Source organism: Mauremys reevesii, linkage group 10 (genome assembly GCF_016161935.1).
Source record: "Mauremys reevesii isolate NIE-2019 linkage group 10, ASM1616193v1, whole genome shotgun sequence".
Lineage (NCBI taxonomy): Eukaryota > Metazoa > Chordata > Testudines > Geoemydidae > Mauremys > Mauremys reevesii.
The window spans coordinates 52,406,428-52,423,064 of record NC_052632.1 but is presented as its reverse complement, the minus strand read 5'-3'; the positions used below and the strand labels follow the sequence as shown (position 1 = coordinate 52,423,064).

At 48.6% G+C, this 16,637-nt stretch overlaps 1 protein-coding gene across 2 annotated transcripts in view; it reads right to left on the bottom strand.

Moving 5' to 3' along the window:
* Positions 1-11,064: 11,064 nt before the first annotated feature.
* The window catches only part of SRL (sarcalumenin), a 101,703-nt gene continuing 96,130 nt past the window's right edge, over positions 11,065-16,637 (bottom strand). The window contains exon 9 of one of the 2 annotated variants that reach the window (XM_039491793.1): positions 11,065-15,561. In XM_039491793.1, coding sequence (XP_039347727.1) covers positions 14,750-15,561 — 812 coding nt within the window. In that variant the 3' untranslated portion in view covers positions 11,065-14,749. The remainder of the gene's footprint in view (positions 15,562-16,637) is intronic. The other variant, XM_039491794.1, reaches the window with a different exon arrangement.

Below are 16,637 nucleotides of genomic sequence, written 5' to 3'. Positions count from 1 at the left end.
TCTGACTTCAGTGGGAAGTAAGGGCACTTAGCAGGAGAGAGTTCACAGTTAAGAGCTGATGTAAAGAGCAGACAGAGGAAGTCATCTGCAGTGCACAGCATTGAGTCATCAGGAGCAGGGATTGAACCTCTGACCTCTTGATCCTAAAGCTTGAGTCTCTACAGTCTTGAGCAGAAAGACCCAGCACTGTTAGCCAAGGCTGTAACAGGCTCATTGAGCACTGTGTCTTAGCCACCCCTTAGAGGGGAACAGAGCACTAAATGGGTGCCGATTACATCAACATCTATTGGTCCTGAAAACCCCCAGGAACTCTGCTGCATGTTCTTGACTGCCCCTACTGGCACCTCGTCTATTAACTAACAAGGTACATAGATGCACAGAGCAAGCTAACATTCAGCACACTGCAGGATTGAACCTAGACTGCCTGGTAAGTGTACAGTGCCAGGTATCATTGTTAAGTGTTTTTATTTATTATCTACTGGGTTACTGAGTAGGACACTAACAAATAATAAACCAAATGACATTACAATCATAAACAGTGGGGCTATAATGTTTGTTATAAAAAAGCCTCCATCGGGGCAGCCCTGCCTGCCCCTGCCATTCCATGTTTCAGGCCTCCTCTGCCTTCCACTTCCTCTCCTCTGCTAGCTCCACTCTGCTCAAGGCTTTCCATCCTTCCCAACCAGGTTTCCCTCTGCCCCCATCCACCTCCATATTTAAGGAGTGCCACTCCATAACTGGGCATCATGATGCCTTCTCTCCCCTGGGATTAAACACCTACTGCACCAGCACATGCTCTGGGCCAGGCTGCCAACGAGTGACCAGCCAACAGTAGGAACCAACCTAACACTAGGAACCAAACCCAGGTTTTCCTGCTTGGCAGCAACGTGTGCTCCAATGAGGTCTCATGTAGGTTGATTGGGAGGTAATCAAAGAGTCACAGCAAGGGCTGCAGCTCACATGACACAATTCTGTCGCTTTCCCTTTTCAACTCACATTTGGGGTGTGTTGGGATTATGTGAAAACAACATGCCTTGGCGAGTGTTATGTAAGGGATAACGCACAACAGGGTGTGTGGTGGTTGTGAGATGTAACTACATGTCCCTGGTCTATAGTGATGGCGCATGGCCAAACCTCCAGTGCCTGAAACCTGCTGTTATCCTGTGGCAATTGCTCTACCTCCTGTGAGTTATTCCACAAAGGAACACAGCTTTATTGTTTTAAACTAGAGTAAAGTAATATGGGCAACTGAAAACGATTTTAAAATACCCGGTGGGCCAAATCAAGCCCTGGTGTAAGTGGGGTAACTCTGCAGCCCTCCCTGGAGTTACCCCAGGGCTGGATCTAGGCTTATATGTTTTGGATTTTTATTTTGTATACCCAGTTGTGTACAGAGCGAAAGTGAAAGGCCAATGGATTGCATTGCATTGCATTGCAGCATCGGCTCCATGCATGAAATAAAGGCAGCAGGACCTGATTGGTCCAGGATGGAATGAAGCACATGCATGGTATTAGCGTAGTTAGTTCTCCCTGGGGGTACTTAGTGTGTGTGGGGGAGTGTCTCATTCTGCCCTCTCTGGGACTTCCCTATGTCCCTCCCACTTTCTCCATATCTCTCCCTCTTACTTGCCCTGCAAAATAGTTCTAGGAAGTGCAGGAGACTCTAGGGTGTAACCTGGAAAATGAATGGCAAATTTATGTTTCAGGCTCATTTCTTTGCTAATCTGCTTCTCTACATTTCCCCTGTTTCAACTGGCTCTAGGATTCTCCCTCACTGCCTGTCCTGACTTGGGGCTTGCTGCTGTCAGTCATGTAAATGAGCCCTTTAACAAGCAGTCCTCATTAGCACAGTTCCACTGACTTCCCTAGGATCTATTGCCTGGGGAAGAGCTTGCAAGATCAGGTCTCTGTTGTTTAGTGTGACTATGCATTGACATTGGCTTCTGCGGCTGACCCCCCCAAAAAGCTGTGATTTTGCTGTGAATGAAGTGACTCTAGTGTTTAGTTTATTGTAGGCACTTTTGCAATGAAAAACACGAATACGTTATTCACCTGCTAATGAAACCACATGGTTTTTATACATCACTTGAGGTGGAGCATGTATCTTTCATCAGGAAGCATTGACCTGATGTTTCCAGTGAGAAAACAAAAATCAATAATCCACTCCCACATTTTCCCTCCTCGTCCTGCTCCCTGCAGCACCTTCCTTGGCAGCCCTTGGCAGATTTGGATTCTATCTACAGCTTCAAAACAAGCTGCTGGGATATTTGTGCCCTTAGAAATTAGAGACATTGACAAGACCAGTAAGGCTACATATGTGACCTATTTTAACAGCTGTAATAAAAAGTTTGTCTTTAACTGGGTGAAACCCTAACTCCTAATTATCCCAGTTTCACAAGAGAATCTAACCTCATTGCATATTGGAATCAGGGCTCAGCAGAGCTGTTCAACACAAGGCCCATAGCACAGGATGTATTCCATAAAGGGGCATTTCCTGCAATCCACAGACTTCTCCCCACTTAGGACTGCAGACTCTTTGGGGCAAGGACCCTGGCTGCTATTATGCTTGAAAGTGCCTGCTGCAGTGAAGGTGCTGCTGGAAACAACGTGCTACCCACCAGCCAGAACTGTCTGTTCCATGCCCAGTAGGATTACTAGCCTTTGTAACCCCTTTGCTCTGGGTGGAAGAAAGCTGAGATTTCCAGTGTTGAACAACATAAGGATAAAACCTAATGTGGAATTATTCCTCTGCAGCCATATAATACTTCAGGGTGAGATCTCACTCGATTTCAAGGTTGTAACCAGTTAGAACCTGGCCAAGACGCAAGCATTATTAACTTCCAATGAAAAGTGCCAGGGCATCTTTAATGACCACAAGGGGTCAGTCCGTCAGTGTCACGTCTCTTCTGAAATATGGCACTCTCAGCTGCACAACACCATTGTCACCAAGTGGGGGCACTCGTTCAGTAATGACTCAGAGGAACAAATGCCACCTCTTGAGTTACCAGCTTCATTGCTTGTACCACCCAGGTCTTCCCTGGCGATTTCCCATCTAAGGAATGACCAGGTCTGCTGCTGCTGAGCTTGGGGTATAATGCGCTCTCAGCATAGATTGCAGGGGAGGCTGTCAGGACTGTTATCACACACAGAGCTGAGCAGTCAACACTTCTGTCCTGAACAGTTCATGGTTTTCTTGAATTTATTTCATATTTTAAATCATTCACCCAGTGAGGTCAGTGCTAACTCTTGGCCTGTGGGTTGCTCACCAGAAGTTCTTGGCGAAGGCCCAAACTGTAGCTTTCCCGCTAGGTGTGCTCAGTTATATCCCCAGAGGCCCAGCCTTGCCTTGGAGGTGGTGTGGAGCTGCACAAACCTTCCAGAGCTTTCAGATGCTCAGGACAATGACACCTAGGGTGACCAGATGTCCTGATTTTATAGAGACAGTCCTGATTTTTGGGTCTTTTTCTTATATAGGCTCCTATTACCCACCACTCCACCCCCTGTCCCAATTTTTCACATTTGCTGTTTGGTCACCCTAATGGCACCTGTTGGCCTCTCCCTTAGGGTAATGCTGCACTAAGGTTGTCATCTTTCTAATGGCTGGTAACCAGACCCCTGAGGCCCCGCCCCCTGCCCTACCACTTCTCCCAAGTCCCTGCCCCATGCTCCGCCTCTTCCCCCAAGATTTCCTCTCTGTTCCACCTCTTCCTGCTCAGATTTAAAAAAAAAAAACAGACATCAGGGCTTGTCAAATGGCACCTGGGCACATAAGCCGCCCGAAACCTGGACTGTCAGGATGAAAACCAGCCAGGTGGCACCCTAGTGGTGCCACACATCCTCTCTCTATGCAAAGCCAATGCACAGGGGTGGGGCTGTTGGCCTACCCTGCACATGTCACCTCTGGTGTGTCTTGCACTCTCAGAGGCACTAATGTTCTTGTTTTTCAGAGGCACCCGTCTCCGTCAGGCTGTCAGAACTCACTGTCGCTGCACTTGGGAGACGTCGGAGACCATGCCCAGCTGCTACAAGAGGCATGCATGGGCTAGAATGCTCACATCCGCTGCCCTCTTGGGCACCAATGCAGGGCCAGGTACAATCTGGTTCGAAGCCACTTGCACGAGGTCACACAGCAGCGTGCATAGCATGGGGTAAACTGGCTGAATGGCCACTGAGGCCACCAGGTCTGATTAGGAGGTGGGAGAAACTGATTTAAAAGAGAGGGAAAGGGAAGGAGCAAATCTCTCAGCCCCACTGTGGGTAACCAAAGTGAAATCCCATTCTGCACACAGGCGAGCTGCTATTGATTGATCTAACCAGCCCCCCGACTCTCTGCAGGGACTCTGAGTCATGACAGGCTGTCGTGCTTCCTGCAGAAGAATCTGTGGGCCTCTGGCAATGACTCAGCTTGAGTGAGATCGTTTGGGGTTACCAACCACCCGTGCTTTTCCCTGGAGTCTACCACCAGACCCTCAGTGTAGGGATCTGAACCGTCCGTGGTAGGGCCCTGACTCATGCTGGAACCCCAGGGAGGCAGCGGGAGAGTCTTCATCTTTCTCTCTCCATAGTCAGCATCTGTGGGAAGTTCTGTCCAATGGGATAGAGAAGGGGACTCATCTCTGTATCCTACCTAATGCACCAGACGGGCTTAAAGTAAATAGTGAAAACAGCGACTCACTGCCCTAGAGACTTGGGTATGCCTGAGAGGGAATTTGCTGGGCAGCTCCTGGGGGATTTTTCTTCCCAAGCATTTTTTCCTAACAGTAAGTACTGTACATAGAAGTGCTGCCCTCTGTTGGGGGAAGGCCTGAACTGCATAACTCTGCAGAATAAATTCCCATTTTTAATTTTATTCTTGTTTTTATTTCATTGTGTTATGGTAGTGCCTTGGAGCCCTCGTTATGGGCCCAGACCTCATTGCTCCAGGTGCTGTACAAACACAGGCCAGAAAGGCAGGCCTTGCCCCAAAGAGCTAACACACCCTCTGGGTAGAGGTGAGGCTGCGGAAGGAAAGGAGCCCAGAGGCCACTTGATTAGAAATGAATCTGAGAAACCTTGCAGTCCTCATTTGCTCATAAAGGAAGCCCCCAGCTTTATTTCCTATGGCCTGTCTTTAGCATCTGGACAGGCTTTGTGATCAACAGCCCCAACTGAGGCTGTGACGCTCAGGGAACTAGCTAATATTGGTCACTATTACCACATATTGTGGTTCCGCTGGGCTTCTGGGGAATTACTGAGGCATGTATGTTCATACAGCTACCTGTGCTAAGTGGGCAGACGCTGTAGCAGTGAGAGAGTCTCAGTCTGCCTGGGCTATCCTATCCTGCTCCAGAAGGAGGGCTTTGGGCAGTCTGTACCACTCCTCTCTCCATGGGTAAGGGTGAGACTGCGCCCAGTCTGTATTGGATGGGAGAAAACCCAGCTGGTGAAGGAAATGGTGCTAGCATCTCTGTAGGTGCTGCTTTTCTGCTGAGTCATACTGAAGTAATGAAGGGGGGGGGCGGTCTTTCAGAAGAAATGTAAAACTGAGGTCCTGGTGGCTAGGGGCACTTTAGGTCTCAGGGTACTTTTAGCAGGAGTCAGAAGTTAACCCGTGTGTCCTGGCCAAACTCCAGCATTGGTAATTACATTCTGCCTCCTTAAAATTTCCCCTGTAGCTTCTATTGGTTTCTGTATCCTTCATTTCCTGTCCTAAATGGTTGTGTGCTGTTCCCATGCACTGTTGAAGAGTTATTGCCTTCCATCCCAGAGGTGGCTGCATTTCGGTGGGAGGGGCATGTGAAGTGGTCTGTTCCTGTCACAGTGTGCTGGCATGCTGCCGGATAACTGAATTCTGATGTGTGTGCATTGTTCCTAGTGTTACTGAACCAATGATGCCGTTGTTCAAAGGATCCAGGCACAACTGCAGGGCTCACCTGCTTCCACAAGGCCAGCAAAAAGCCCAAGGAAAATTTGCATGACATTTATATAAGCAAATTTCATACAAAATTTACAGTGAACTCCACACCATGCAACCATCATTTCTCCCCAGATCCATTAATTATTCCTACACAAACACATCAGTTCCCTCACCTCTACCCTCCCTCAATTCTCCCCCGCCTCTCCCCTCCCCTTCATTTTCCACCTCCCCTGCTGGTTGTCTCTTTGGCGGAGAGGGAAGGAATTGAGGGCAGAGAGGGAGCCTGATTGGCTAGCAGAGAAGGAGGTGGGGGTAATGTGAGCAACCTGCCTCGCTCCCTTTGGCAGCTGGCCAAATGTCAAAGTCTCTGCAAGGATGGCTGGGAAGCTAGAGAAGGGGCCTGGAAGCTGATGGCACCAGACAAAAGCCAGTCAGGGCTGCAGAAGTGTGGATGGCTGGCTGCTTTCCTCAGCCATCTACTGTATTGAATGACATAGACAGCACCCGGGCGTGTGTAGCGTTTCTGTCAAGAAAAATTGCTTCTGAGCTCGGAGAGAAAAGTTCCCTATGACGCTGGACTTAAGTGCTACCATAGGGACCTACATCAAAGTTGCCCTTTGGGCTGAAAGGTGCTATGGAAACCTACGTTCCCGTTGTGACTTCTGACAGCACTGGTTGGGGTGGCACTTGCAGAAGCCGTGCGCCACGGCAGCAGTGAGCCGGCCTTGCCATCTGCAGAATGGCTCTGCCATCCATGAACAGAATAGTGCAAATTCACTCACACGTGGAAATGGAGACGGTGAAGGAACAACGTCCACAAAGCCCTGGGCATTTGTCTTTGAGATTCCCCACCCTCATCATGATAGGGATTCCTGCTCTAACGGAGGGGGAAATACCCAGGAGCCTTGACAATCTGCCCCAGGGGGGAGGGGGAATCCTTCCTGCCTCCTAATCTGGTGACCAGTTTAATCCTGTGCATGTGACTAAAAGTCACAGCCGTGATGCATCTAATCCTGCATAGATCCAGAGATACTACTAGGCTCTCAGCAATTGCTCACCACCTTACGTCAGGTCTTCGGTTGCAACTCTGGGCCCCATGTCCCTGCACCCTCAGGTATCAGGGCTTTCAGTCACCTTTATCCCCTTCTCGGGGCCTCATGCCCTCTTCCCCCATGGCTGGTAAGGACCCCAGACCCTCCCCCTCCACCAGGCTCCAAGCCAGGGACTCTACAGCCAGCAGCCACGATCTGCTCTGTGAGATACCTTGCTGCTACCTGCCTGGACTGCTTCCTACCACAGCCTTTTTTTCAGGCCTTCCCCACACGTTTTTTCTATGTTCACCCTTCCTTCAGGGCCAGGACATGATGCCCCCCCGGTGTCCCCCAACACAATTCCAAATCGAAAGTACAAACTGTCCCCCTCTGCTGCCCTCCTTACACCTAAACTTCCATCCTCTGAGGTGGGCCTCGCTCGGTTCTGCAGTGGAGCCCCCTCCTCCCCAGGCTCTCTCTCATTGGAAGTCCAGATCCTGCCCTTTTATCAAGGCTCCTCACCACCTGAGCTTGCTCCAGCCCAGAAGCAGCTCCGTGTCTCTCCTGGCCTCCTCCCAGACTCCTCTACCCAAGTGAGGATCCCAGGGCCAACTCTGGCCTGGGCTTCCTCCCTCACACTTCACCCTCTAGTACCAAGAGCAGAGATCTTCCCTCTCCCTGCCACCTCCTTCTGCGCCAGACTCCTATAGCACCACCTCTCTCCTCCTCCACCAGGCCTGGGTGTAACCAGAGGAGTTAATTGGCCTCTGAACCCTTCCTTAATCTTTCCCCACCTGTGTGACCATCACAGCCCCTTTCTAGGATTACAGCCTGACATTTCTCACGAGGAGGACTGTAGTAACAAGACTCATGCTCCAGACAAAGGGCCATTCACCTACACATCAGCTGGACGTCAAATGGGGTGCGGTCCAGTCTCACCCTGTCAGGCAGAACTGGTGCCTCTGATAGACGCACCCTGTGTCACATTTCCTACGTCCATGCCAGTGCCACAGTCCTCGTGACAAAGGGGCTTGCTGGGTTGCCACGGCGTGCCTGCGATTACCTTAGTGTGCTCTTTTAGGACCAGATGGATGGGGGACCAGCCCTTCCTTTTTGCAAAGGCAGATTTCTGTGTCTGCAGCAGCCCATACTCTGCCTGTGATAAGCACCTGAACCTGTTCAGTATCATGGCAGTGGGTGGAGAACTGCAGTGTGGCCTGCTTTTTGTGTGCTAACCACAGCCCCAAGCATAGTCAGACCTCTTCCTCCCCTCCCCCCAACCCCCAAGAGAGCTCAGAGGCACTGGTGGGTCTGTTTTGAGGCACAGATGTATTCTCAGACTAGGTGCCTCTGCTTTTCATGCAGGGTGTGATCCTCTTCTTACACAATGGGTATGTCTGTGCTTGGAGATGGCGCGGGGGCGAGTCCCAGCTCATGAAGACATACTCACGCTAGTTCTCATGGAGCTAATGTGCTAAAAATGCTAGTGTAGCCATGGTAGCACAGGCAGCAGTGGTATGGGCTAGCAGCTGATTCAAGTACAAACCTATCTGAACCCTGTGGGTAGTGCAGGGTTCCTCAGGCTCAGGTTCAGATGGAGGCTAATCTGTGTGTGTTGAGGTGTCAGGAAACAGTCAATTAGCCATCTATCCCTCTGGCGGGCAGAGCAGGGAGCAGACTTTTAGCCTAAGCCTCCTGACTAAGGCAGCCCACAAACACACAGTCTGGGCCCACAGTCTCCTGGCTGGCACAAGCCACAAACAAAGCAAAGACCTTTTGGCTTAGGGGTGATAGGCCGCCACTCCAGGGGTGGGGTTGGTGGCAGGAGGTAGGGTCCCAGCCTAGATCCCTAACAGTGGCAGATGATTTCACCACTGGGTCAGTGGGGATCCCTCCAAAACATGCTGACTTGGGCTCTAGTAACAAAACCGGACTAAAGTCTGGCTTGCCTGGGCTACTTCCTACCACAGTCCAAGTTGAGGGTTCCGTAGTCCAAGAGTCCTCCATCTTCTTGGGGTACACTGCGGACAGCAGTCCCAGCAGCTCCTCTCCCAGGTTGCTCTCCTCTGGGGGCAGGGCACTGCAGAGTTCTGCAGCCGTGGAAACATCTGTCTCCTTCCCTGGCTCCCACTCAACTGAGTTGCAGGGCCCTCCCTTTATACTTCCTGCCCTGCCCCATATTCCCGGCATGGGGAGCAAGGCTGGCCCAGCGCCACACACCAGGAGAGTGTAATGGTCCCTCAAGCTCAGGCTCAGAGGGAGGCCACTCTGCCTCACTACAGTACATATGCGGACAGCTAGCCTGTATCGCCACTCACTACTGCCTATGCAACCGCAACTACTACTATTGTTAGCACTCCAGTTCAATGTGAGCTAGTGTGAGTATGTCTACACAAGCTGAGAATCACACCCCTTGCTCCCAGTGTAGATGTAGCCAGAGTAGATTAGGAAGAATCCACGTAAAATTGGGATAAGCGAGAGGACAACTAGGCCCTCAATTTGGCAGCTAAATCTTTAGAGCAATATAGGACCAGTCAGGCTGGATCAGACCAGAGGGTCATCCACACCAGGAGCCTCTCTCCTACCATGGCCAGCATTTAAGGTGCAAGAGCCCCACAGTAGCAGATTGATAATCTGTGACCCACCCCAGCTGTGTCTCAACCTGGTCTCTGCTAGTTAGCGATTGACTGTCCTAAACCCTGCAGTGTGAGGTTTAATACCCCTTCCAGAATTTGTCATAATTAATTACAATAACTAGATATTCATGGCCTGCATATCAATATCCAGTCCCATTTACAATCTTGTTAAATTCTTGGTCTGAGTGACTTCCTGCGGCAGCGAGTGCTACAGTGTAATCACATGTTGTGTGGGAAAAGTATGTCCTTTTCTGGAGTTTGAATTTCTCACCTTTTAATCTCCTGACTGTCCCCTTGCTCTTGTGTTAGAGGACAGGGAGAACAGAAGTTCCTCATCTCCCTTGTCTAGCTCATTCATTATTTCATAGATTTTTTATGATGATGTGTCCCTTTTCTAAGGTAACAATCCCAGCCTTTCCAATCTCTCTTCATGAGAGTTTTTCCAGGCCCCTGGTCATTCTCATCGCCCTGCTCTGAACCCCTTTAGTTCTGCCCTGTCGTGTGAGAGATGGGGTGACCAGAGCTGCACAAAGCCACATCACTGATTGAAGGCATTTTCCATGTTATTGTCCATCCCATTCCTTATGCATCCTGATACCGTTCGCTGCTTTGATCGCAACTGCACACTGAGCAGAAGGTTCATTGAACTGCCTCCAGTGATGCCCATGGCCCTTCCTCTGCAGAATCTACGGCTCCCAGCAGCGTCCAGAGCAAATCTCAACTGTAAAAGTGTGGATTGAATTTGTCCTTAAAGAATGCCTCTTATTCCTAAGTGATGGGCCTGTACTGGAGCGGTACCAGGTGAGCCATGTCCTGCATGAGCCATTTTTTCTGTGAGGCCCCAAAAGGGAGGCGAGGCCTGGCAGTGGGTTCTTGGGTGAGGGAGAGTGAGAAGATGACGGGGGAGCTCTCCCCTGGTGAGTGTAGGGCACTGTGCAGGCTGGATTGTGTTTAGGTGAGATGCCCTTTTTAGCACATCCTGAGACGGTTGCAGGAGAGGTGAGGCAGTAGAAGCTGAGTTTGGAGGAGTGCCTCACCCCTAATGCCAAGACGCTCCACTATGCCATGTGTGGGGAACTATGAAGAGAGCTCTCCCCTTCTCTATGGCTCGCTGGGAGGGGGTGGGTCCCCAAACGTCCTTCTTTTGTAACACGGGATCATGGTATGGGAAAGGCTGAAAGCTGGGCATTGTGATGCTTCCCTATTCCACCATCATCTCCCCGTCTAGCTTGGGCACTGCTCTGTGCTTTCTGCTAACAGCATGGACATCAACCAGAGCCACCTGCAATGTTTCACTTCCCTTTGGAACTCAGGGGCGCAATCTGGGATTTTCTCCTTCCCTCCCCGGGTTTTGTATAAGCACCGCTCTCCTGCATGGGGCCCAATCCTGCTCCCTTTGAAGCCAATTGCAAAACTCCCATTGACTTCAATAGAAGCAAGCCCATGGTTTCAGCATCTCTGTGGACAAGCAAACAAAGCAAATGTAGCTGTGGAATGTGTTTGAAAAATACTGATTTTATTAGACGGGTTGATGTACAGGACCAACAATTTTATCCAAATGCACATTATCATGAACATCTAATTTGGAATATATTACAGCATGTAATTCCTTATATGCTGTCTGTCCAGATTCCTGTTAAAAAAGAAGCACACAACAGTGGGTTTAGGGATGTTGGGTTTTTTAGCAAAATTAAAAGATCTTCAGGCTCCCTGTTTTCATTCCCGATGCATTTCCTGTAACTCAGAGACACATCGCTCATGTCACACTTTATATTTTGTTTCTAATCAAGTTCATTTTGTTTCATAAAACAGAGACAGTCAGATTGATGGTAGGAGTCTGCTGTGTCATCAGAGTGTGACAGATGAGATGGGCTTTGAACTAGTCCTTCTTAGACTAACAATCATTTTCTGTGGCCATGCAAGTCATTTCAAGTGTCAAGGGGCTTGGGAAGAAAGGCCATCAGAAATGTGTCAGATTCCCGACAAGGGCTGTGGTAGCCAACCAGAGCTAAGAGTGGGCCCAGCTTAATGTGCAATTAACAAACAAATGCACTGTTTCTGAAGGGTCACCTGATATCAGGCCTCAGGGAGGTTAAACATGGAGTGCCAGGAGTGCTTTTAAGAAGAGAATCCTAGTGTAAATTTTCAGATGGGAAGGTGGGTTACGATCAATGCATGAGCCTCTACGCTGAGCTTTTGAGCCAGTAATATGCTTTTGTCAGTCACATGTTAAAAGGTGAACTCATCTGAGTACAGGAGACTTTCTTGAGTATATGCAGAGATCTTCATTGTCAATGAATGCTTACCCAACAGGACGTCAACCAACAGGCCCAGTACCTGTAGACAACCATGCTTTACATCTTCCATCCTCCTCAATGCTGCCAAAGTTCCTCAGTCTATATCGTGTTGGTAACACCAGCCACACCACAATCATCACCTACACCAACACCCAAAAGGAGAGCAGTAGCTTTATGACCAGCAGAATGCTAGTGAGCAAGAGGGAACTAGGAAGGAATGACCTGGGTATAGTGAAAAGAGGATGACAAGAAACGGAGGAAAGAAAAGGTAGGAGAAAGACTGAAGAAAAGGGGAAGAGAACATGAACAGGAGAAAGACAAAAAGAAGATGACAGCACAGCGAAGAGAAACAAAAAGGCAAAGAACGAGCAGGAAGAATAAGGCACAGAGAATTAGAAAAGTTTAACAGACTTATTTGCTTATGGTGACAATAAAACATAATGTGATGGCAGAAGCAGTGGCAAAATTAGCACAGTTCTGATAGTGTTTCTTTTCCATTCGCTCCTAAGAACACCATGCAAACTAGGCCAAGTGACAGGAGCAGCAGGTAAGCTTAATGGAGGACAATGAGAAGTGAGAAAGAGTGGGTGACCAAGACAAAGAAGGATGAGGAGGAGGAATGGGGTAACATAAAAGAAAGAGAGGAGAAGAACAGAAGTGAATGGAGGAAGCAGCTCCAAGGCAGTCTGAGACCTCACTCAGTATTGACTCACCAGCATGTCACTTCTCTTTGAGCTATTTCAGATGCCAGTTTCTCTGACGCCTCTTCTTGCCTTCATTAGCTGACCCTGTTCCTTTCAGCACTGTGCACAAAATCCCTCAGCATGTAACCTGCCCTCTTGCAGTACTCGTTGATGCACTTGTTTCTTCTCCGGCACCCAGCCTTTGGGGACTCATTACCCATCGGCTGTGTCCTCCAGGGTGACACATTTGGACCAAGTCAAGCACCCATGAAACAATGCCCACTAGAACTAACCCGGATTGCTTTAAAAGACCGTTTATTTTAAACTCAAGGTTTTGGCACCAAGGAAGCTGAATCCCAGACCAGTGCTAGATATGTTTGATTCTCCTGTAGCCACAGCTCCATCTCTATTCACACATGTGGATCAGAGATGTGCTGCCTTTCAGACCCAATGCCATGCTCCCAACAGGCTCTGGTCAGCACCTTCCACTTTCTCATCTGCTCAAATTTCTTCTTTAAAAAGCCAACATATGGCTTTCTATTTCCTTTTGTCTTTCGATCTTTGTCTTGCTTTGCTTGGCATTTCATTAAAAATTCTTGACCCTGAGCAGATAAGGCCCACAGGTAAGTTACAGTGAGTACTTCTACTCAGAAGGTTCTCTGAAGACCAGCCTCAGCTCTGGTCCATTTGACAGGGAGAATAATGAAGAAAGGCTATTTAGCAGGTCTCGTACACCATTCACCGTTCAGGGCAACATCCACCTTCTTCTTCAGTTAGTGCTTAGCTCAACCACCAGCCATGCTGGGTCATTGCAACCAAACAATGCCTGCTTAGTGAAGAGGACTCCCATATTTCCCCTGTTCTTTAGTTGCCATCTACAACGAACTATGTCCACAGAGAGGCTGGCACTGGTTCTGATGGCATCATTTCCTGCAACTCACAATTTTGGGTGTTGGTGTGTTGGGGCAGGTGAACAACATGGCAACGCCAACAAATAAATATGACTGCTTGGCTCAGCCCAAATAAGACAGGGCCCAGACACTTCCGACTTCCTAACCTACAGCAAAAAGATTGGAAGAGAAAACAGGCAACAGCTGTGAAACGGAGGGTGTTCCTGTCTTCCTCCAAACCACACAACAACGCAGGGATCTGACTTGGAGAAAACATGCAACACTGGCAAAAACAAGGTCAAAATGCAAATTGATTAACCCTCTGAGCCCTACCAAGGTTTGTGCTTGACTTGCCAACAACTGCGTGACGCTAACAGCAAATGCATACACTAAGCTCCCTGCTTCTTCTCAGACACAGGGACAGACTGACGCTTTCAAAGGCTTTCTTCTGAACTTTCTTGAGTTACAGCCACTGTCTCTCAAATATAACTTAAGAGCCTTTGCTCTTTCAACTCCAGTCCATTTCTCCTTATGAGCCAGACTTCCAAATCCCACCTGGGACATGCATTTGGTGCTAAAAATGCCATATGTTCCCAGAGATTGGACTGAATCCAGTCTAAACACAGACATGGGGTCTTTCTTTCCCTACCCCTGGGGATAGGAGAGGACTAATACCTGGGTGAATGCTAAAGATCCTGAGTTACAGTTCAACTGTCATCCAAATGGAGCTCACAAAGAACTGAACCTGATGGCCTACAAGTCTTGAAAAGAAAAAAACAGATTATTATTTATTTATAGGCATTTCTGTGGTCCTCGTGCCTATATACAGCCGCCAAAAGCTGACATTTACTCTGCTGGATCTCTCTCTCCCCAGAGGTGACCCTCTCCGGTTCTCCAGGTCAAGGCGTCGGAGCCTTCCTCCAGGTTATCATTCCAGAGTCTGCGTTTCCTACTCCCTGCCTGCTTAGTGTATGCAAAGGTTGAACTTCTTGTTCCACACTCATGAACTTCAGTACCAGTGAAAAAGCAGCTAAAGCTTTAGGTCACCATTTGTTGCTTTTACGTACAGCTTAAACATTGCTTTCTATTTGAAATAACAAAGATAATATGTCAGGAATTCACAGTTCTTTATTCTCTTTTCTATGCCCACCCCGCTTCCCCTGCCATTAATGTCAATGACTCAAAGTCCTCCTTGTACAGTAGCTCTTGCCAGTGTGGCACTCAAAGGGTTAATAAACCATGGCTTCTTGGACAGATAAGACATAAGCTCATTCACCAATAGGAACACATGAATGGTTATGTTAGTACATAGCATATTATGGTTTCCTATAGCGGTTCCTTGGGGTTTCACCACAGCCAGTTGTGTCACAGGAGAGAACACTGGGCTTCTTCCCCAAGCCAATACTCCCCAAGAGATCAGGAAGCTCATGAGTAATGGCCCTTTCGATCTTCTCCAGGTAACATCCTCCCATGTAGGAGCACTGCTGAGCTAGTAGCTTGAAGCTGCTGATGGGATTGATGCCGAAGAAGTCCTTATAAGCCTCGCGGTTGGGGAGATCAAACTTGCTGACATTGGTCTTTGCCAGGATGGACTTGAAGATGTAGAACTTGTCAGGGTCTTCCACAATGTCCTTGAATACCAGCTCCCCATCACTGAAGAAAGTCATTTTGTCCTTGTAGGTTTGCAGATAGCGGTCGACCAGGAGGGCGTGGATGCGAACCCGGATGGCATGTTGGCGGATGAAGGCAATCTTATTCTCCAGCCTGTTTTCAATCACCTGGTTAAGGTCTTCCAGGAGCGAGATCTCTTCTTTAAGGAACAGATCCTTGTGGGTTTCAGGGTGATATTCTGGGGGCCAGAAGGAACTGACATAGACCCTGGGAGGTTCAGTGACATTGATCAAAGGAGCTAAGCTCCAGAACAAGGCGCCATAGACTCTCATAAGCTCCTGGGTGGCAAGACTGTCTGCTTTGTTCAAGATTATTCTTATCTGAGACTCCCGGCCCTTCAGCTGGCGAAACAGCATCTCCAGCTCCAGCCCCACATCCAGCTTTGTAGGGTCAAAGACGACAAAGATGAGGTCAGCTCTGTCGATGAACCACTGGCACACGTCATTGAATGGGTAACCTTTGGGAGAGGAGAGAGAAAAATCAAACAGAAATGTCCCGCTCCCCACATCTAACACAGGACCAATCCATTCAGTCATCGGCATAGATATGACACAAGCCCATTATGTCTCAGACCCCTTCAGACTTAGACCTCATACAGTGGGAAATCTCGTTTCTCAGCTACTAAAGCCATCACAGAACATCTTGGCACTAATATCCACAATCAGTCTATATTCAGTTGGCACTAGTGCCTTAGCTGGTGTTCTCTGATAAAATCCTGGCCCCTGTAAAGTCAGCGGGAGTTTTGCCATTGGGCCAGGATTTCCCCCTGGATTTAAGGTAGATATTGGGAGAACCGAGGTGGGGATGCTGTGTAATGAATGCACTGATGAGCATATAGGTAAATAACAGATTTTAGTAGACAATTCGAACATTTTATTAATATGGTGGTACTGCCTTCTGCCTCTAGGCCCACTCTGACGTACACTCTGCTACCTCCTAGTGGTTAGGGGTGTGTTTTGCTTCTTCTGGAATTAAATTCCTTCCAAGTCACTTCCAAACTTTCCTTTTCTCTGTAGCCTGCTGTTGATTATCTGTGCTCTGATTGTTTTCTAAGGCCATGTTTTGGCCATTCCGATGCTGCCTAATGTATCTAGTATATGGGCTGACAAACCCTAGCAGTGCTACCCCAGTTGTGAGATATGTTATACTGGAAGTGCTGGTGTTCCAGCATTCCATCATGTCCTCCTCTAGCACAGAGACTTTGGCAGGGGCCTGCATCAAAGAACATGATAGAAACATGATAGAAAATGATCGGCAAAGTGCAGCCCATAGGCTAAATACAGCCCAAAGGCCACAAACACCCCCATCTTGCTTAAGTCTCTGAACATTGCCCCTCCATATGAAAGAGGAAGTGTGCTGTATCTGCTCTATTTTATTAATATTGTGTGTGTCCCTGAGACCCCTGCCAAGTGGCCATTACAAAGACAAGGCAGGCAAAATTTTGGTGCTTCTGCAATATAAAAATAAACACCCTGCAACACCTCCTCACTGGCCCTTCGTTGTGTGTGACCTAATGAATACAGCGCTCAACTG